Genomic DNA, 21,066 nt, shown 5'->3' on the forward strand with positions numbered 1-21,066 from the left:
TGGAGGGCTGGAAGGACATCTCGTCCTTCGCCCCGTGCTGAGGCAGGATTGTGTAAACCCTGCCAATCCCTGACAAGTGTTCGTCCAACCTCTTCTTAAAAATCACCAGGCTGGGGATTCCACAGCCTCCCTGCAGGGCCGCCCAGGGGGGGGGGCAAGTGGGGCAATTTGCCCCAGGCCCCACAGGGGCCCCCACGAGAGTTTTTCAGGGCCCCTGGAGCGGGGTCCTTCATTCACTCCGGGGGCCCCGGCTCTGGGTCGTCGTCGTCGTCGGTAATTCAGCGGCGGGGGGTCCTTCCGCTCCGGGACCCGCCGCCGAAGTGCCCCGAAGACCCGCAGCGGGGGGTCCTTCCGCCCCGGGACCCGCCGCCGAAGAGCTGGGTCTTCGGCGGTAATTCGGTGGCGGGGGCCCCTCGCCGCAGGTCTTCGGGGCACTTTGGCGGCAGGTCCCGGAGCGGAAGGACCCCCCGCCACCGAATTACCGCCAAAGCGGGGGCCCCCCGCCGCCGAGGACCCCAGGCCCCCTGAATCCTCTGGGGGGCCCTGCCTCCCTGGGTCACCTGTTCCAGAGCTTAGGCTAGAAAGCTTTTCCTAATATCTAACCTAAACCCTTGCTGCAGTTTAAGCCAATCCTCCTCCTCCTGAACTCAAGAGAACAATTTGCTCACCACCCTCTTTACAACAAGCGACCTAGCACTAATTTCTGGGTGTGTCCTAATGCAGAACTGGGAGCCTTATAGTCCATTAAGTATTGTGAGGGCATCTGCTTCAACCAGGACCTGAGCTCAAGTTCAGACAGGGAAGCAGCTGTACATGTAGGGTGGCAGCTATAGAGGTAAGAAGCAGCAGCTCTCATCAGCTGGGAAGTGCCCTGCCCGCGGGGTGCTCTCAGCCAGAGAATTGGTTCTGATGCTGGATGGCTCCCGCCTTGCGTTTCATTGGTTGTGTGTGTTACCGCGCTGTAGTTTGCGGGGGAATTGGATGGGTGATCGGGACTTTTCTGCTCCTGGAGTTCAATTAGACTTTTATCCCCAGCGGTTGTTGTGTTTTTAAGTGTTACCTGGACTTGTGTTTTTAAATTTCACCTCGCCGTGAGGACGAGGAACTTTTGAGATTAAGAACTAGAGGTCGGCCTGAATGAGAACCCTGGATCCAGAACCCTAGACTTTGCGAAAGGCACTGGGACCATAGGCACTGACTCCAAGGGTGCTCCGGGGCTGGAGCACCCACAGAGAAAAATTAGTGGGTGCTCGGCACCTACCGGCAGCCAAGTTCCCCTCACCCCCTGCCCACCTCCTCCTCCCCACCAAACGTGCCACATCCCAACTCCTCCACCTACCTCCCAGCGTTTCCCGCCCGGCCACCTCCAAACAGCTGTTTGGCAGCTTTAGCACACTCGGGGGGGGGGGAGCGGGAACGTGGCGCTCATGGGGGAGGAGGCAGGGAAGAGGCGGGGCCGGGGGGGATTTGGGGAAGGGGTTGGAATATTGGCAGGGAGGGGGTGGAGACTTTGGGGAAGGGGTTGGAATAGGCACAGGGGTGGGGTGGGAAGAGGCAGGGGGCAGGGGTGGGGCCCCATGGAAGAGTTGGAGTGGGGGGCAGGGCTGGGGGAAGAGAGGGGTCAAGCACCCACAGGAAAGCAGGGAAGTCGGTGCCTATGACTTGGACCCAAACTTGGGTCCAGTTCGGTTTCAAATCGTCTTTGCTTATGACCGGAGTTGACCCGCAGGCTGCGTTCTGCTCTGCTGTGGCAGCGTCTAAGGACCTCAAGAAGGGATCAGGGCCCTATAGAGCTAGGTGCTGTACATGCAAATCACAGAGCCAGCCCACGCCCTAGGGAGCTCACAGTCCAGCACAGACAGGACACAACAGAACCAACAGACACCCAGGCACGGGTGGGAGGAGATGCAGTTGACGTGCCCTCTGAAGCAGTTTGTTACTCAACCGCAGCATCTCACTTCCCCATTCCAAGTCGAGGCAGGTCAGCGATGAGCCAGCCAGACCTCAGACCCACAGGCCGTATTTAGGGAACTTTCCCTTCCACTACCCCATGTTGTTTCTGAATGTGCCTCTCTCCCACTTTCCTCCTCTGCCACAGCTGCATGAGTAGGTTAGGGCTTCACCTGGCCTTCCCCCCCCCCCCCCCACACACACACACAGTTGGCAGGGCTGTCATCTCGTAGTCAAATCTGGCACAAGCTTTCCATCTCCACCGTGACGTTTGCCCAGCCCTGGCGAGTTTGCATGTCTCGGCACCTACTCCAAGGGAGTGGCAGGCTAGCCCAGTGGTTAGCGTGCCAGCCTGGGACTTCGGAGACCAACGGTCCTTTCCCTGGCCAGGGTGACTTTGTGCGAGTCACTTTGTGTCTCGCTTTGCAATGACGACAGTAGCCCTGTCCTACCTCACTGGGGAATTGGGAAGAGGAAATGTGCCCTACAGATTGTGAGGGGCTCACACCAGGGGCGCTGGAACGGGGGGGCCAGGGAGACATGCCCCTCCCCATTGCCAGCCATAAGAGAGAGTGACGGGGGAGGGGGCAGAGAGGAGCAAGCCGTGCAGGGTTTTGGGGGAAGAGTTGGCATGGGGCGGGGAAAAAGGGGACGCGAGGGCAGGAGCTTGGGGAGAAGGGGCGGTGTGGGGGCAGGGCCTGGGGGGGGCAGCTCAGCATGGGGGTGCCGGGCCGCAGTTCAGGCACCGGTGGCCCTCCCACGTTAAGGCACTTCCATCGCTCCTGCCTCAGATGCAGCGAGGCCGGGGGCCAGAGCCGTATCACAGATAGTTGAAGTGTCCTCTGGGGGGCAGCAGAGAGACCTTGAGGGTTCATTTGGACCGAGAGACCATCAGTCATAACAATGCGGTGTCCTTCTGCACCTCCCTGCGCCGGAGGGCTCCAAGCATTTCCCGGGCACTCATGAATGACGCCGAATGACAGTCCTCTGGGCTAAGGAGCTTGGTAGTGCTATCCCCATTGAGGGGCACAGAGGCATGACCTGCCCACCTGGACGCAGCGAGGGCACCACCTCCAGAAGCACTCTGCTTGTGGTGCACGTGTGGCTACACCAGGCGTTTTGCTGGCACAGCTACACCAGTTAGGGCGGGTGATTTTTTTTTCAGACTCCTGGCCGGCATCTCCGTACCGGCAAAATGTTGTGGGCCAGCTCAAGCCTTGTCGATTAAGATGTCCGGGAAAGAGGGCTGTGAATGTAGCTGTTGTCATTAGTGGTGCTGTTACGCCAGCGGAAAAACCTCGTCTGCTGGCGTGAGCGACGTCTGGGCTAGAGGGCTGGCAGGTGTGGCTGGGCCGGAGCGTCTCCGTAGCGCAGACAGAGCATTAATCTGCGGCCCAGGTGGAAAGAGAACCCAGGTCTTCTGAATCCCAGGCAGGTGTGGCAGGCCCCGTTTCAGGACAGCACCCGAGCATACGCTTAGCTTTAAACCCGTGAGTGGTTCTGCTGGATTCAAAACTCAAGCACGTATCGCTGGGCTTTGCTGAATCAGAGCCTTAACCACTAGGCCAGCAGTTCCCAAATGGGGATCCACAAACCCCCAGTGTCCACAGAGCACTTAGTGTCAGGGCTGGGACATCGGCAGCTGGGCTTCGTGGTTCACACAGCACACGGGGGAGGGTCCCCACAGTGGCCAGGGTTCAGACCCAGGTGGCCCGGAGCTGAGGTCAGGAATGGAGAGTCAGGCCGCAGGAGGAAACCGAGAGGGGGTTAGCACTAGGTGAGCAGTCCAAAGCAGGGCAGAGTCCAGGTGCACAGGCAACTTCCTCTTCCGCCTTCTTGCTTAAGTAGGGGCAGTGGGCCAATCAGAAGCTCTGGTGTTCCACCAATTGGGACCCAGGAGTAGAGCCTTCTAGCTGAGCTGGGCTTCAGGGAGTCCCAGTTCTAGGTGAGGCCTCTACATAGGCGCCGACTTCCCCTCTGCCTGGTGGGTGCTCGACCCCACCCCCCTACCCCACCTCTTCCCACCCCTCTTCCCACCCCTTCCCCAAAGTCCCCACTCCACCCCCTTTTACCACCCCAGACCCACCCCCTTCCCCTCCATTCCACCTCCTTCCCCCAAGTCCCCGTCCCTGCCCTGCCTCTTCCCCACCTCCTCCCGAGTGCACTGCATCCCCGCTCCTCCCCCTCCCTCCCGGAAAGTCTTAAGCACCGCCAAACAGCTGTTAGGTGGTGGTGGAGGGGGCAGGAAGTGCTGGGCGGGAGGAGCAGGGACATGGCACGCTCGGGTGGCGGGAGGAGGTGAGGAGGCGGGAGCTTGTCTGCCGGTGGGTGTGGAGGCCTATGGGCCTCTAATTGGTTGGGTGAAGGCTTGGAGCATGATGACCCTCCCAGGACTCCTACAGACCTGGATTTGCGACCTGTGGGTCATGACACTTCGGGGCTGGTCATGGGGTGCTTAGCTGCCTCCTTGTTCCCACCTGCTCAGTTGCCTTCAAATAACAGCTAGACTGGGTCAGACCACTGGTCCAGCTAGCCCAGTTTCATATCTCTGAGAGTGGCCCATGCCAGATGCTAGAGGGGATGAACAGAACAGGGCAATTGGTCATCCAATCCCAGCTTCTGGAGGTTTAGGGACACCCAGAGCATTGAGCGGATGATGTTTTCAGAGGACTATCCACAATGACTCCAAGACCTCTTTCTTGAGTAACAGTTAATTTAGACCCCATCATTTTGTATGTGTAGTTGAGATGATTTTTTTCCAGTGTGCATTATTTTGCATTAATTGACACTGAATTTCATCTCTCATTTTTTTGCTCAGTGACCCAGTTTTGTGCGATCCCTTTGTAACTCTTCAGTCAGCTTTGGGCTTAACTATCTTGAGTAATTTTGTATCGTCTGAAAACTTTGCCATCTCTCTGTTCACCCCTTTTTTCAGATCATTTATGAATATGTTGAAAGCACTGGTCCCAGTACAGACCCCTGGGGGACCCTACTATTTACCTCTCTCCCCTGTGAAAACTGACCATTTCTTCCTATCCTTTGTTTCCTATCTTTTAACCAATTACTGATTCATGAGAGGACTTTCCCTCGTATCCCATGACCGCTTACTTTGCTTAAGAGCCTTTGGTGATGGACATTGTCAAAGGCTTTCTGAAAGTCCAAGTACACTACATCCACTGGATCACCCTTGTCCACATGCTTCTTGATATCCTCAGAGAATTCTGCTAGACTGATGAGGCACGATTTCCCTTTACTAAAGCCACGTTGACTCTCCCCCAATATATTGTGTTCATCTATATGTCTGATAATTCTGTTCTTTACTCTAGTGTCAACCAATTTGCCAGGTACTGAAGTTAGGTTTACCGGCCTGGAATTGCCGGGATAGCCTCTGGAGCCTTTTTTAAAAAATAGGTGTTGCATTAGCTACCCTCCATCATGTAGTACAGAGGGTGATTTAAGTGATAGATTACAATGTGCAGCAGCAGTCAAAAACACTAACAAAATGTTAGGAACTATTAGGAAAAGGATAGATAATAAGCCAGAAAATATCATAACACCATTATATAAATCCATGGTACGCCCCAACCTCGACTACTGCGTTCTGGTTGCCCCATCTCAAAAAAAGATGTATTTGAATTGGAAAAAGTACAGAGAAGAGCAACAAAAATGATTAGGGGTCTGGAGCAGCTTCCGTATGAGGGGAGATTTGAAAGACTGAGACTGTTCATCTCGGAAAAGAGACGACTAATTGGGGGTATGATAGAAGTCTATAAAATCATGACTGGAGAAAGTGAATAAGGATTTACCCCTTCCCATAACACAAGAACCAGAGGTCAGCCAATGAAATTAATAGGCAGCAGGTTTAAAACAAACAAAAGGAAGTAATTCTTCACACACCGCAGTCAATCTGTGGAAATCGTTGCCAGGGGATGCAGTGAAGGGCAAAAATATAAAAGTATAAGTATGCCAAAACTAAGTATTTAAGTTCCTGAAGGATAGGTCCATCAATGGCTGTTAGCCAAGATGGTCAAGGAAGCAACCCCATGCTCTGGGTGTCCCTAACCTCTGATTGCCAGAAGCTGGGATTGGGTGACAGGGGATGGATAATCAATAATTGCCCTATTCTGTTCATTCCTGCTGAAGCATCTGGCACCAGCCACTGTCGGAAGACAGGATATTGGACTAGACGGACCATTGGTCTGACCCAGTCAGGCCATTCTTACATTCACCCAGGGGGAGGACGAGAAAGAATCATCTTAGATTGCAGCAAGGGAGTTTCAGTTGGATCAGTAGGAACAATTTTCTAACTGTGCAGACCCAGAATCGGGCACAGGAGAAGCTGAGCAAAACTTCAAGGCAATGGAGCTGGACCTAGTCACTTCTCCTGGGTGTCTCCTTCTTTCCTTCTCTCCCTCTCTTGGGCAGCTTCTTTCCAGCACAGAGCTCTTGATGCCTGGGGCCCCATTGAACTGGATTTCTCTGGCCAAGTGTGTGCCCCCCAAAAGAGCCAATGCCCCCAATTCTGTTGAAGGTCCCAATGGTCTCCTGCTCCCCATCCCCAACCAAAGGCAGAACAAGACCCAGTGGCTGGAAGTTAAAGCCAGGCACGTTCCAGGTAGAGATGAGACAGATTTCTAACAGTGAAGGTGGGTAACCACCGGAACAAGCACCCAAGGGGAGTGATGAATTCTCCAGCTCGAGATGTCTCCGGATCCAGAGCAGGGAGACATCTTCTGGGAGACATCCTTTAGCCAAACACAAGTTACTGGGCTCAACACAGGAGGAAGGGGGTGACATTCTACAGATCAGACTTGATGAGCTAATGGTCCATTCGGGCATTAACATCTACAAACTTCCCTTCCCCCTTTACATATTTCATTAAAAAACCCTCAAATTTTGGATATTTAAACAAAGCTGCTACAGGCGCCAGAGACCTGCTGCACAGGAGAAACCCCCAAATCCTGGGACCTTGCCGCTGAATTTCCAGCTAGCTTGTTCTAGAACATACAGAGCCCTGGAGATAACGCGACACTCCCCAAGCGTCCGGAGGCCGCGGTGGCCACGGAGACGAATTATTCTGGGCTAACCTGTGAACGTGATGAAGTTAAGAAAGGGGGAATTTAGGCTAAACTTCTCTGCTGGTGTAAAGGGGTGCAGCTCCATGGACTGCAGTAGCATTTATTCACCCAGTTACACCAAGAGAGAATTTACCCCCCACTGAAGGTCTGTTGGCCAGTGGAACAATCTCCGAGGGGAAGTGGTGGGAGCCCCATCCCTTTGTGGCTAAGCCTGGAGTGGACAAAGCTGGGGTGGATTCTCTGCCTTCATCTGCACCTGGTGAGCTGCTTAGACAACAGAAAGGGAGTGGAGACCTCCCACGACTCTCCTGCTCCGGCCAAGTCGCCGGCAGGTACAAACTAAACAGCCACAGCTGGCTCCTACACCTCCCGCCCCAGAGCCATGGGCACAGAGGGGGCATATCGAGGTGCGAGGAAGTGTGTTGCAGTGGGAAGACACCAGCAAGCTCCACCTGGTGTATCATCTCCTGTACACTAGACCATACCCAGCTAGCATGGGTTAAAGCAGATTCCAAGCGGCTCTGGCTTGTGTCATGGGCGAGAATCAGGGAGCCGGGACGGTTTCTCTGATGTCGCCCCCTGCCCCCCCCCCCCACAAGTCTGCTGTGTTGGGCAAAAGCTTGGCTCCCACTGAGAGCCTGCCAGCTATCCTACTGCAGCCCTTTGGGGGGCATAGGGAGCAGGACGGGACCTGAGAGGCTTTCCCATCTCTGCCGGTGGTTCCTGGTGTCAGGGTTTGTTTTGGAACGGAAACGCTGGGTAACGTAACTCGGATGTCCCTGCACAGGTTGGGCAGCATGGGGATCGAACCTGGGATCTCTAAGCTCATCACGCATGAGCGCCCATTGCCTGAAGTAAGAGACTTAGCCAAGGCTGCAGTAGGCTCATTAATCTTAAACTGGCCTGGTCCCTGCTAGAGAGGGACAGAAAACCACATCGAGTAGGCATAGTTCACAGTAACTTCTGTACCACTCCTGCCATGGTAACTGGCTGTGGTGGCTGATTACCTCGCTGCTATCAAACAATCTTGGGGCAGGGAGGCCTAGTCTTCACCTGAGCCAGGGCTGGAGTCCAGACCTGTGAGGAACGACTGTCCCGCGTCACCCCCTTCAGCTAGAAGGGCTGCGGGGGCCCCTTGCTGAATCCATCTTCTGTGTTTAATTCTTGAAGCAGATACAAAGCCGGCGAGTGCTCTGGACTCAGAGGAGAACAGGCTGTCCATGGAGGTGCAGGACTCCTTCTCATTTCTCGACAACCAGGACACCTGGCAGGACTGTGGCACGGAAGGCGACCAGCCAGAGAAGAGCTTGCTGGAAGAGACCACCTCCGATTTTGCTGGGGACATGCTGGAGGGCTTCCAAGGAATGGATGACGACATGGAGAGCAGGTTCATGAATGTAAGCTCCCGGTCGTGCTGAAATCTAGATCCTGGCTTTTAGCACCAGCCGTGTATTAGAAACTGCAGCAGTGAGCTAGGATTTGTAGGAAGAGCGAAAGGGATGGCTAGACAGAGAGGTGTGCATGGGGGTGGACAGATAGAAAGCTAGAGAGGTGTGTATGAGGATTGACAGACAGATGGGTGGGTGTGAAGATGGGCACACAGACAGATGTATGGGGAGGAAGGGAGAAGAGAGGCATGGCTGGATGGATAGCTAGAGGGATGAGGCTGGAGATGGATAAATAGAGGGATGTATTGGAGAGGAAGGAAGGTATGGCTGGATGGACAGCTAAACGACTGTGTATAGGGATGGACAGACAGACAGAGGGGTGAGTAGGAGGATGGATAGATTAGATAGATGGACAGGCAGACACTCCAGATGATAGATTATATTATGTAGCTACTGCTTCCTGTAGGCACATTAATTACAGGTCACATACCTGGTACAAATCAGTCCATTGTCTCAGCCCCCCGTAGGAACGCTGTCCCCTCATTACTACATGCCATCTCTGTAGCACCCTTTGGGTGCTAGGGAAGGAGGCAGTGCCCCTCACCCACGCCCCCCAGCCACCTCTTCCCACTCCCAGGAGAGCCTGGGAAACCAGAGAGGCAAATTCTGGCTGGGACAGGCCCAGTGGGGAAGTGAATGCAGAGCAGAGGGGCCCCGGCTGAGAACCCCGTGCCAGCCGTGCCCACTCCTCCCCACCCAGGGAAACTGGAGGCTGTTAAAACCTCCATCAGCCAAATCAAGGCCACGTGCCAGTGACGGCGCCTGCGGTCATGGTGTGACCAGCCTGCTTAGTGACTCTTCTGCGTGCTCTCAATCTCTAGCAGGAGTTCTCGGTGGAGCCGCCCCCGGAGTACCTCTCCATCGAGGAGTGCATGAACGAGGAGCAGTACTACCTGGCCACCAGCTGCTCCGACACCGAGGAGCTCTCCAAGGAGACGGACTCCGAGGAGGTGTTCCTGAGCGCCTACGATGACCTGAGCCCCTTAGCTCCCGACCTAGAGAAGCTGCGACAGCTCGGTGCGGAGCACGGGTGGGATGTGCCTCTCCCAGAGGGGGCGCTGGGTGGCGAAATGGCTCAAGAGGTGCTGAGCAACCAGCCCCCAGGACCTGCTGAGGAAGGGCCATTAGCTAGCGACACCAACGGCTCCTCTTTGACCAAAGAAGGCAGCAGCACCAAGGTGCCTCTGCCAGACGGCCCTCATGCTCCAGAACTAGCCATGCCATGTCGGAGCAAGGAAGCCGCCGAAGAGCCCCACAGCGCCCTTCGCCAGCCAGAAGGGCTCGAAGGGAACGGGGCTGAGGGAGAGGCTGTGGAGCCCAGCCCAGCCGTCCAGCGAGAAGAAGACATAAAGGTAACAGGGGGCGATGGTCTGGAAGCAGGCCCTGGCCCACCCAGAACTCAGCCCACCACTGATGTAGCGCCAGTGAGGGAGCACTGGGGCACATGGGCTCCGGAGAGCGAAGGCCACGGAGCCCAAGCCAGCCACGCCGGAGATGAGCAAGCGCAGGCCCCGAGGTTAAGGGAGGCAGAGCTGACTCTGTGTGCTCAGAGCCAGGAGGCCGACAGACGTGCCCCAGAGGAAGTGAGAGCGCAGGAGGGCCAAGGGGGCTCGGCTCCTCCCATGCCAGAGACCAAACAGCCAGAGAGTGGAAAGGACCCACCTCAGCTTCTTGCAATGAAGACCGCACCTACCCTCTCACCGGGATCGGGGCCCGAGCCCCCCGCTGTCCCCATATGTGAGAGTGGCCCCATGTCCACTGCCCCCTTTCTAGAGACAGGCCTCGAGACCACCACTGTCCCCCTGGATCAGAGTGGTCCCCAGGCCTCCATCTCCTTGCTAGGGACAGACCATGAAGCCCCCACCGCCCCTGGGTATGAGAGCGGCCCTGAGGCTGCTCCCTTGCTTGAGACTAGCTCGGATCTTGTGTCCTGGTCTGATGCTTCCCCGTCGCTGGGGAGTGGCCCCACAAGCCTTCCCCTGGAATCTGGGCCACTGAAGCCCGTAGACCTTCCCGCTCTCCCCGAGCCTGACACGCCAGCTGGGGTGCGCCCTGACGGCAGCGCCCCCATGAGGGTCACTTCCAGCACTGTCCGAGTCCAGCAGGTGAAATCCGTCCCCATAGTGCCCCCCAAGCCCCAGTTTGCCAGGATGCCTCCTACCGTGAAGATGAAGATGCACCTGGGTGAAGCATCCACGTGGCCCAAGCTCTCTGCTTCAGAGAAGAGCTCCGGCGGTGGGGAGACCAGCCTGGGGAAGGGGGCCTCTCTCCAGAGGCAGTCGCACCCTGTCAGCCTGGGTGCGTGCTGCCAAGTCGCAGAGGGCACAGAGTCGAACGAGGAGTCTCCCCCGCCCGGCCCTGTGGAGAAGTGCCCCAGCAGCACAGAGAGCCATGAGCCCCCCGAGACTTCCCTCCAGAAGCAGAGGCGAGCCAGCTGGCGTAACGGCGGCAGCATGTCTTTCGACACGGCGGTGGCCCTGGCCAAGGAGAGGCACTTGGCCCAGACCCCGGTTCGGAGGATGCAGACCTATTGCATGGGGGATGGTCGGGAGATGCACGGCGTTCCCAAGATGGAGAAGCCCCTGCCGTTCCCCAGGCCTGTCCTAAAGCCTGTGGGCCAGCGCTCCCTGAGGCCGCTGAGCTGCACTGGTGCGCTACTGTCTCCAGACGCCCTGGCTATGGGCAAGCACCCACCCCTGCCTGACACGGCCTGCGAACCACGCCTGGTGCCTGGCCACGAGCCGCTGCCCTTCGCCCAGGAGCCCGCAGCAAGGAGCAGGCTGAGCATGCCCAGGCTTGGCCAGCGACCGTCAGACATGGAAGAGGCAGTGGGGCCTCTCCCGCAGCAGCGGCGGTCGCTGGCTTTTGAAATCAGGGACTGTGGAGGGTCGGAGTTGTGAGGGAGCGGCGGGGACAGTTCCATGCTCATTGACTGGTGGGCTGCCAAATCTCAACCAACGTGGGTTACTGCCTTAACGCACCATCCTGCACCCGCTGCTCCGAGTCCAGCCCTGCTATGGGTGGCTGGCACCGGACGACTGGGGCTGGGAGGGTTGGGTTGTGCAGCAGGAAGAAACATCGTATGGTTCGGGGAGAGGGTCTCCTTTCCAGGAGCAGCCTCTCCGAACTGCAGTGGGCCACATGAGCCCCAGCCTCAGCCAGAGCTAACGCTGTTCAGACACAATCGTTGAGCCAGCCATTCCCTCTGCGTCTCCTCCAGAATAGTGATGTTCATCTTCAGCGCAGACGAGAACAATGTCTGCTCCAGCCAGCTAGATCCACTTCCACCGGGGCTGAACCTGGCCCAGCTTGGCATTGGGTGGGTGGGGAAAGCCATGGGGCTGGTGCTCCTGTGAATAATTCGAGGCTGGATTCTCCAACGTGCTGAGAACTCACAAAACCCACTGGGAGTTGCAGGGGGCCAGCACCTTTGAGTGAGGTCACCAGTTCCTAACTCCATCCCCGGGTGAGGGAACGCCAGCCCTAGAGACAAGGGGGGGTCATGATTTTTAAAACAAGAGCAGCGGAGGGTCTCTCCAGAGACGGCACTAGGCTGAAAAACCACAGCAATCTTGCTCCCAGCTCCCCCACCCCTTTGCAGTCATCTCCTCTTTTGCTTTTAGGAAATAAACAGGTCAAGAACGTTTCCTCTCTCTTGAATTCAGCCCCAGGACTTTCCCCTGCCTCCTGTTAGTCTGCAGCCCTTAGCGGCAGGGACCTGCCTGGTAGGTCACAGAACCTTTCATTGCTAAACTTGCAGCCCGCCCGGGCGGGTTGTAACTTAACGGCATCAGCTGATGGTTGTTCCTGAAACAATGTAGGACAAGCAGCTGTTTATAGCCAGCTCCTTGTAATTTCAGAGAAACCACTGGCACTGCTCGGCCTCCTTATTTGTGGTCGCCAGGCTCAACAGAGAGGCCAAAGAATGAACCAGCCATCGGTGGCTGGGCTCCTTTCTGATGCTCCCTCCAGGGCACGGTTAGCACATACATAGGAGATCTTGCACCTCTGCAGCCCAGCCTGTCCCCTTTCTCTGGGCAGATAGCAGGTGTCTGTGCAGGGACACTGCCTAAAGCCCTAGAAAATCTACTGTAGGAAATGAGCCTGAATCAGCTGGTTGCTGGGCTAGGTGGGACATACAGTCCATGGCCACCTCTAACGTCCGTCCTCCTGCTGCCTGTCATTTATGAAAGTGGCAGCCGAGTCCTTGGGTTTCCACTCACTTTTCTCTCCGTGTTGTTCCATTAGTAGTCTTATTTCATTGGTCTCTTTGGGTTCTCCAGCCTCTTGTTAATCTGAGATGGCAGCTGGGTTGGGTTTGACAACGATTCGTAGCTACCGTACCCTATCACGGGATAATAAAGATAGTTTGGAAAAAATCCGCACAGTTGTGGTGATGGCTTTTAAAACGAGATCCTCTGGCCCTGTGCTGCTGAGTCCTCCTGAACGGGCAATCCAGAGACGCCACGCCAGAGTAGGGCACCGCGGGTGCTTGGGTTGAACTGGGCCGAACGGGGCCATGTCGTGCCTTGCCAATACAGTACACAAAGGGCTCGTGTCACTTTAAAGGGTGTGCAAATGAAATGAGTTCAAAAGGCGAGGCCAGTGGCACTGCCACCTTGGCCTTCTGCGGACAAAGAGCTGGGTTCAGATCCTGTCTGATTTGAAAATGTGTGTGCACTGAGGTAAGGGGGTGGGGGGTGCACTCTCCATGCCCAACCTAGTAAGGGCTGGGGCCTTCATCCCCATTGGCTCGCCTCACCAAAACCACTCAGGCCCCGATCCTGCAAGGAGCTCCACATGCCCAGCTCCCTGTGCTGAGCCCTGTTGATTCAGTGGGGCTCTGCATGGGCACAGGGGCCTGCCCAGCTGGAGCCATGGCAGGATCAGGGCCAATGCTTGGTCTCATTGGGCTGAGGTGCTCATGGGATAGCCAGACTGGAGTAGCAAGGAATGGCGCAGGCCAGGCAGTAGGTGTTTCTGCTGAGCTGGTTGGACAGGACCTAGGTTCAATGAAGGTTCCACAGCAGCAGAACTACGTGAAGCCCCGGACTGGAATAGGTGAGGACAGTGGGGCAGGAGTGAGATTTTAAAAATAACGGGCCTGATTCTCATTTCCTTCCACCCAGACCTGTTCCCCCTCCTCTGGCAGGGCCCAGGAGTCTTAAGGCGAAGGGGAAAGATGATTAGGTTTAGACAAAAAAATTTAAAAGAAGCCCTGTCTAAGGTTCTAGTCATCCCTGCTAAAATTGAGGGATAGCTCAGTGGTTTGAGCATTAGCCTGCTAAACCCAGGGTTGTGAGTTCAATCCTTGAGGGGGCCATTTAGGGATCTGGGGCAAAAATCTGTTTGGGGATTGGTCCTGCTTTGAGCAAGGGGATGGACTAGATGATCTACTGAGGTCCCTTCCAACCCTGATATTCTATGAGATCACCCCGCTGCCCTCACCTGATGTCTCTCCCACCCCCCTGTGTAGCAGCTGGTGTAAACAGATGTGACCTGCAGTAGGCCCTGAAGGTCAATAGACCTGGGCTATTTCAGGCCACTGGGGAAGGCTGGGATCGCAGCTGCGGCAGGATGGTCTCTCTGGCAGCAAAGTCCCAGCCCCGCTGAGGCTTTATGGACCAAACTCAGCAGGCTCAGATTCAGTCTAGACGCCAATCAGCACAGATCACATTGCACCAGTGACTTGCTGCCCCCAGGCAGCGCTGCTTAGGGAGCCAGATGCCGCATTCTGCACTTGCTTGACTCTCCAGATGGGCCCCAGGCATGGCCCTGTGGAGAGCACACTGCAGCAACGCAGGCTCAAGCTGGCCAAAACATGGATTACGCTGCATGGCCCCTGCACCTGGAAGAAACGGCTGCAATCTCCTGGCCAGGTGCAGAGGGGAAAAACTCTCCTGGGTCTTGCTGCTATCAGATCATCCTGCTGCGGCTGAAGATCCACTAGATTGCAAACATCAGGTCCCAAGTGTTGGGCACATGCCCCCAGTCAGAGCAGGAGATACTAGCCTCACCTTCCCATCTAGTTGCTTTCCCTGTCCTACCTGCATCACCTCAGTCTGATCTGGACTGAGCTTCAGCCAGCTCGCCCTGATTCCCTGGTCTGGACAGCTAATAGCACTGGCTGGATCAAATACTGAGCATCATGAGCATCCTGAAGGCACTGCAGCCCATGTCTCCTTCCCATGGCCCCACATTCCTACCGAACAGGAGGGGAGACAAAATGCACCCCTGCAGAACCTCCCATGAGGTGAAGAGCATTCAGCCCAGAAACAGGAACAGAGCCACCAACGAGCAGCATTGTCTACCCCTGCTGCAGTGTAACATACACCTGCTTTAAGGCCCTGCCACAGTGGAGTAAAAGGGCATTAGTATAAATGAGAATCAGACCCTACCTCGGTACTTGGGTCTGGATTTTAGGAGGGGTCCTTATTGGAGCAGGACGAATAATGCGCGGGCGTGGGGGGGAATAGTAAATTTGCTGAAAAGTGCATTTCTTCAGGGCACCAAACCTATGAATGAATTCAGGGCAAACTGGGCAAAGAGGTTTGACAAAAGGAAAACAAAAATCAAAGAAGTGGAAACCGTTCATATGGAAAGGCACCATTTCAACTTTTTGTTTCAAGGGAGGGTTTCATTTCACTGATTTATTTCCTAAAACGAAAACAACAAAAGGGGTGAAAACAACCTGAAATGACCTGAAACACCAAATACCAACAACAATTATTTCAGGTTGAACCAAACAAACCAACCATTTGTGTTGCTTTGGTGAGAAAAAATAAAAATCTTCAGTTTTGGTTCAAGCCAAGCAGTTTTTTGGTTTTGTTTTGATTTATTTTTTGGTCTGAGGCCAAACCAAATGAGGTCTATTATGGGGCTAGAGGGGTGAAACATAATACTATTGTCCCAGGGCGGTGCGGAGTAGTCCCCTGGCATGCCCCCTGTGGTCAGGCACGGTGCTACAGGTGAGCTCCTGCCTCAATTTCCCTTCACCTGGGGCATAAACAAGTCCAAGCAGGGTTTCCACTATTAAGGAGTGTCCTCTTCAACAGGACTCACTTATTTAATGAAAAAGCACAACACAAAGGCATAACGGAAAGCTTCATGCAGCTGCTCCACCAGATCCCCACCGCCCTGGGACAATCAAGCTTATGTTTCACTCCTCTAGCCCCAGAGCACTCTCAGACTGGATTCCCTGCCTTGAGGTTGGGCCTCTGCTGGGTGTTCGGCCAGGTGCCGGTCTCTTCTTGCTGAGCCAGACCCTGGTAGCTCCCCCAGGAGGTCCCACGCCCAGTTTGTTCTCCTGGGCTGCTCTGGTCCCTTGCCTGAAAGTCTGTTCTTCTCTCCCTAAACCTCTATTCTCCAGCGAGATGAGACGTCACTGAGAATCACTTCTGAACCAGCTCCACTGAACAGTCTCTGTCCTCTGGACCTTTCTCTGCTCTGGGGCTAAATTCCTGCTCAAGTCCTCATAAGCCCAACAGCTTCTTATCTAATTAACTGCCTGCCCAGCTAGTGAGGCTATTAACTCACCACAGGTAGATCTGGGTTGGCTCATTCCCCTTAGTGGAGTTTGTCGCAGATAGACTGGGTGCCTCACCTGCTCAGGGGCCAACCCCTATGCCAAGGTCAATAACATTATCCCCATTTGACAGATGTGAAAACTGAGGCACAGGGCGGCATGGTCACTCAGCAGATCAGAGGCAGAAATTGAACCCAGGTCTCCTGAGTCCCAGTCCAGTGCTCTAGCCACTGGGCAACTGCCTATGTAAAGGGGAAGTAAGGAAATCCTTTTAGTAGAGGATATAAAAAAAAAAACCCAACAACTCTTTACAGGCAGGGGGTAAAACCCCCCAACACAGACAAGGAGTAAATAAAACCCCATACATAGAGGGACTGAAAAATGCCCTACATCCACAGAGAAATAAACAATTACCTCTGTCAGGGGTTCGTGACCCCCCTCCCCTATATGTTGCGGGGAGTGAAAAACAAACTTTTACTATAGGCAAGGAGTGTTAAATCTATCAGGGAGTACAAAAATCCATATATCCGAGGAAGTAAGAAAAAAAACCAATTAGGTTAAAATAAAATCCAGTATATGGGTATTTTTGTTCAATATCTCATAGTCTGGATGAGGATATTGAAGTCAGCACCAGACTAGCAAGAGGGAAAGAGACATTCTGGAAAAATGAGCATCTGTTGAGAAGAGACTTAAATCTGAAGACTAAATTCCGGCTCTTAATAATTTACATTTGGTCTGTGCTAAAGTACAGCTGTGAAACATGGACATTCAGAGGCTGGGGATGAGGGGTTTGGGGTGCAGAAGGGTGCTCCAGACTGGGATTGAGGGGAGAGGAATCAGGGCTGAGGTAGGGGCTTGGGGTGCAGAGGGGTCAGGGGCGCAGGCTCCAGGCAGCGCTTACGCTGGAAGCATGACCCCCCTCCGGCTCCTACGCGGATGCGCAGCCAGGAAGCTCTGTGCATTGCTTCCCCACCTGCAGACGCCGCCCCCGGAGCTCCCATTGGCTGTGGTTCCTAGCCAATGGAAGCTGCGGAGCTGGCACTTGGGGCTGGGGCAGCGCGCAGAGGCCCCTGGCTGCCCCTACGCCTAGGAGTTGGAGTAGGGGACGTGTGGCTCCTTTCGGGAGCCACGCGGAGCCACGACAGGCAGGGAGCCTGCCTTAGCCCCGTTGCGCCACCAACCAGACTTTTAATAGCCCGTTCAACAGTGCTGACCGGAGCTGCCAGGGTCCCGTTTCGACTGGGGTTCCGGTCGGAAACCAGGCACCTGGCAACCCTAAGAGGCTGCGGGAGTGACGCCTGCCGTGTGCCTACGGCCACTGGAAAGGAAAGCTGATGGCAGAAGGACACGAGGGTGCATGATGTGGTACCCCGAAGGGTTCCCTCCCAAAGGGGGCAGTAAACTAACCCCACTCCCAAGGGGCAGCCTAGGGCCAGGAATGCCCTTTGCCCCTAGCAAATATGGCCGGAACTGTCTTCTGCCCTCACCCAAAATGGCGCCTGCCAGACGCCGCTTGGCCCAAGGCATTCCGTGCCACCGGAAGTCGGGGGGCATTAAGAGAGCCTCGCCGGAAGTTGGCATGGAGCGCGCACCGAACTAAGATGGCGCCCGCCGGAAACAACGGAACACAACGCCACGTACTAAGATGGCGCCCGCTCGGGAGCCCTGACGCAAGGTGCCCGGCACTAAGATGGCGGCGGGGAGGGGAAAGGAACTGCGCAGCGCGCCCCTTACTAAGATGGCGGCGAGCGCTGGCTCAGGGAGGGGCGGGGCCGGGTTATCGCCCTGTTTCCGCCCTGCACGGTAATGGCGGCAGCAGCGGGGGGAGGGGGCGCTGGGCGAGTGCGCATGTGCAGATCTCCATGGAGAGAAAAGGGGGTGAGAGAGCAAGAGGGATAAAGGGAAAAAACAGGTAATGGGGCCGTGGGGGGAGGCGCTAAATGTTACTGGCGCAGTTCGGCCCCCGTGGCCCGGCTGGGGCGGAAGGGGCCGGGGGGCGGCTGCCTGGGAGGTGCCCAGACTGGGGGTCGCCCTAGGCTGGGGGTACAGGCCGGGCCGGGGGTGGACCTAGGTTGGGGGAGGGGCTGGCCTGGCTTTGCTCCCTCCCATCCTAGGGTCTCGGGGCGGTGCTGGCTGCGCCTGGGACTGTGGTGGGTTGGGGACTCCTCAGGGGCGGGGGGGCAGCCCCCTGTCACCTGGCTGGGGCATATCGCCCCCCTTTGCCCCAAGTGGGCTGTAGCCCCCCTGACTGCCCCCTTTTGTGAGAGGCCGTGGGGGCCCCTCAGGTCTCTTGTGGTGTTATCGGGGCGGTCCCCTGTCCCCTCGCTACCGGGTGCTCTGCAAGCCCGCTCCCTGCTCTGAAGAGCTCTGGGCATCGCAACAACAGATGCCGCGGTGATGAACAGGGTGTAAGACCCTGGGGAGACTAGAAGCGAACAGCTGAATGCGAGAAGCAGGGGAGGTACCAGTAAAACCAGGGTATCATCACCAGCAATAGACATAGCTCGCTGCCTTGTTGTTACGCGCCTGGCCTCATCCTCCCTGGTCTCTGTCCCTTGGCTGGGTTTCTGCATGTGTTGGAGGGAAGAATTTATTAGGGAATCTGTCTGGTGCATGTCAGACAGCAAACCTCTTCTCTCCTCCCCTGCCAGGTGTGATTGGTCCATCCCCTCCTCTGAGTGCCCCTGTTTACACTAACCTGATGAACCTGAACCCTCCTTTCTCTGTAATCATCAGTCATTCATCGGCCATATCTTATCAGGAGCTGCTTAGCTGCCTGTTTCCTCCACGCACAATAATAAAGGCTTTTGTTGTTATCATCTGATATCGCACCACCACCCCTGTTGGGGGAATAGAACTGTTTGCGTTTCTGTGCTGAGTCTTTGTGGTGAGATGGTGCGTGTGCGTACAGGGAATACACAGGGTGCTGCTTGCGCTGTCTTGCAGCCATGACATCCAGGTTTGCACAGGGGCCGTCTGTTATGATTGTGCTTGATTTATTTTTTTCCTTTTATGTGGGCCTCACATACAGTTTACTTTTCTGTTCTAATGTTTAGATTGCTGCAAACACAAAAGAGAAAAAGAGCTTACAGCTGGTCTAAACACAAAGTGACACTGGTTTAACTAAAGGTGTGATTTAAATTTGACACAAAACCCTGTGTAGATGCTCTTAAAGTGATTTAAACCAGGATTATATTGGTTTAGCTTCCCTCAGGAAACAGCCAGGTGCGAGCTAAACCATGCAGCCAGTTTTAAAGTGATAGAAGTGTCCACAAAAGGATTTTCACTGGTTTAACTGAAATTGGCCTCTAAACTGATGTGAGTTCTGTGTGTAAACAAGGCCCTATAATCTTTTGCAGAAGCACTAAACTGGTGTAAATCCCTCATTTAATGCTTATAACCAATTTTAAACCAATATATCTGTGTAGCTTGTGCATGTAAACTTATTGACTCAAGCTAAACAACATAAACCAGGTTTAAATCAAATTTAAAATGTCTATGCGGAGTTTTGCTCCAGTTTAACTAAATCAGTTTAAAAAAAAAACACCTTTCGTGCAATTTTGTTAGTAGACCAGGCCTGAGGCAAATATGATGCACAAGTTGACAGTTTCAGGCCATTTTGTGCAGTGATGTTGTGGTGAAGATACCAGCCCTGGAAGGCTTTGCACAGGAACTGGGTTTGAAGGTGGAGAGAGAAGGTGCTTTGCATGTATGACTGGTCTGAGCACAGGGAGTGGTATGGAAACTATGTGAAGCTAGGAGTGGGAGAAGGTGACAAAGGGAGCAGGTGAGAGAAAATGCAGAGGCAGGGGAAGAGCAGAGCTATATCAGTGTTAGGGGTTAAATGTGAGGATGTGGAACTTGACTCAGGTGAGAGAATCCAGTGAAGTGGGGGTAGGTGTTGACAGCAGCCAATTGCTGGTGATGATTTTAGCAGGAGCTCTAGGAGCTCTGGAGAGGGGAGAGGTGAGTAATGCTTAACCGTTCTTGGCGCACTCCTAAACTTGAGAGCTTTACAAACAAATCTCTCTATGGACTTTCCCCGAATCAACAAGAGGCTCATTAAAATATCCTTGCATCCGAAGAAGTGGGTATTCACCCACGAAAGCTCATGCTGCAAAACGTCTGTTAGTCTATAAGGTGCCACAGGATTCTTTGCTGCTTCTACAGAACCAGACTAACACGGCTACCCCTCTGATACTTAAAATATCCTTGTACTAACACCAGTGGAAAGTCTTCCAAATATCTAAGGCCCTGATCCTGCAGTCTGCCCTGCATGGGTAGACTCTTACAGTGCGCATTGTGGCTCCTCGTGGGTGTAAGGGGCCTGCTTGCAGTATCAGGGCCTAATCATGCACTGCTTGTTGATACATTAAAAATAAATCAGTCTTGTGTGTTTGTGCAAGGTGCATAAAAGTGAGTGCACAAGTGAGTGCCCCACTGGCTGTGCTGTTTTTATTTAGCAGGAGTATTCACAGACCTCTGCCGAGGCACTTTCTGCTGTTAGCACATAGATATTGTGGTAAGATTAGCTTCTGCATACATTTAAGTTGTTGCTCTTGAAACAAAATCAGCTGCTATGTTAAACTAGCCCCATAACTAAAACAAAAACCCAAACAACCCTGTGCCCAATAGAAATGCTTCAGGTGTTTTGAAAAAAGTTCTAGTGCAAACAGTTGTTCAAAGGTAAATAGACGTTCCCCTGCTCTGTTTGAAACCCAAGCCTTCCACTATCAAGAATGCGAAAGTGAAACTGTCATCCAGTGTCCGAGTGGGGAGAGATGATTGAAGGAAACAGAAGGTGAGGGGTCAGGAGTTTGAGTTAAGATTTTTTTTTTCACTTCTGAAGTGATTTTTGTGATAAACTCATGTGTCAGTGTGATCCCTGAAGTTGACTCTGTAACTTCAACTTTGTTTAAAAAAATGTAAATAACAAAATTATTTTTAAAATGTTGGATGGGTTTTTTTTGGGCGGGGGGGGGGGGGGGAGAACGGGAAAGTGAATCTAAAAAAGATCACACCCAATGAGTTTTCACTCCTGTTACTCTGCAGAGCGAATACATCT

At 54.3% G+C, this 21,066-nt stretch overlaps 2 protein-coding genes across 11 annotated transcripts in view; both read left to right on the forward strand.

The window, feature by feature from the left end:
- The window catches only part of ARHGAP30 (Rho GTPase activating protein 30), a 54,265-nt gene extending 40,464 nt beyond the window's left edge, over positions 1–13,801 (forward strand). For 3 of the 5 annotated variants that reach the window (XM_039512072.1, XM_039512075.1, XM_039512076.1), the window contains 2 exons: positions 8,199–8,425; positions 9,298–13,801. In XM_039512072.1, the coding sequence (XP_039368006.1) occupies positions 8,199–8,425; positions 9,298–11,376 (2,306 nt within the window). In that variant the 3' untranslated portion in view covers positions 11,377–13,801. The remainder of the gene's footprint in view (positions 1–8,198; positions 8,426–9,297) is intronic. The other 2 variants (XM_039512073.1, XM_039512074.1) reach the window with 2 other exon arrangements.
- Positions 13,802–17,583: 3,782 nt separating this feature from the next.
- USF1 (upstream transcription factor 1) overlaps positions 17,584–21,066 on the forward strand; it is a 28,279-nt gene continuing 24,796 nt past the window's right edge. For 3 of the 6 annotated variants that reach the window (XM_039512079.1, XM_039512084.1, XM_039512085.1), the window contains exon 1: positions 17,783–17,913. The gene's annotated coding sequence lies outside the window, so the exon portion shown is untranslated. Of the gene's footprint in view, positions 17,677–17,782; positions 17,914–21,066 lie in introns of those variants that run through there. The other 3 variants (XM_039512080.1, XM_039512081.1, XM_039512078.1) reach the window with 3 other exon arrangements.

The sequence above is a fragment of the Mauremys reevesii genome, linkage group 24, assembly GCF_016161935.1.
Source record: "Mauremys reevesii isolate NIE-2019 linkage group 24, ASM1616193v1, whole genome shotgun sequence".
Taxonomy (NCBI): Eukaryota; Metazoa; Chordata; order Testudines; family Geoemydidae; genus Mauremys; species Mauremys reevesii.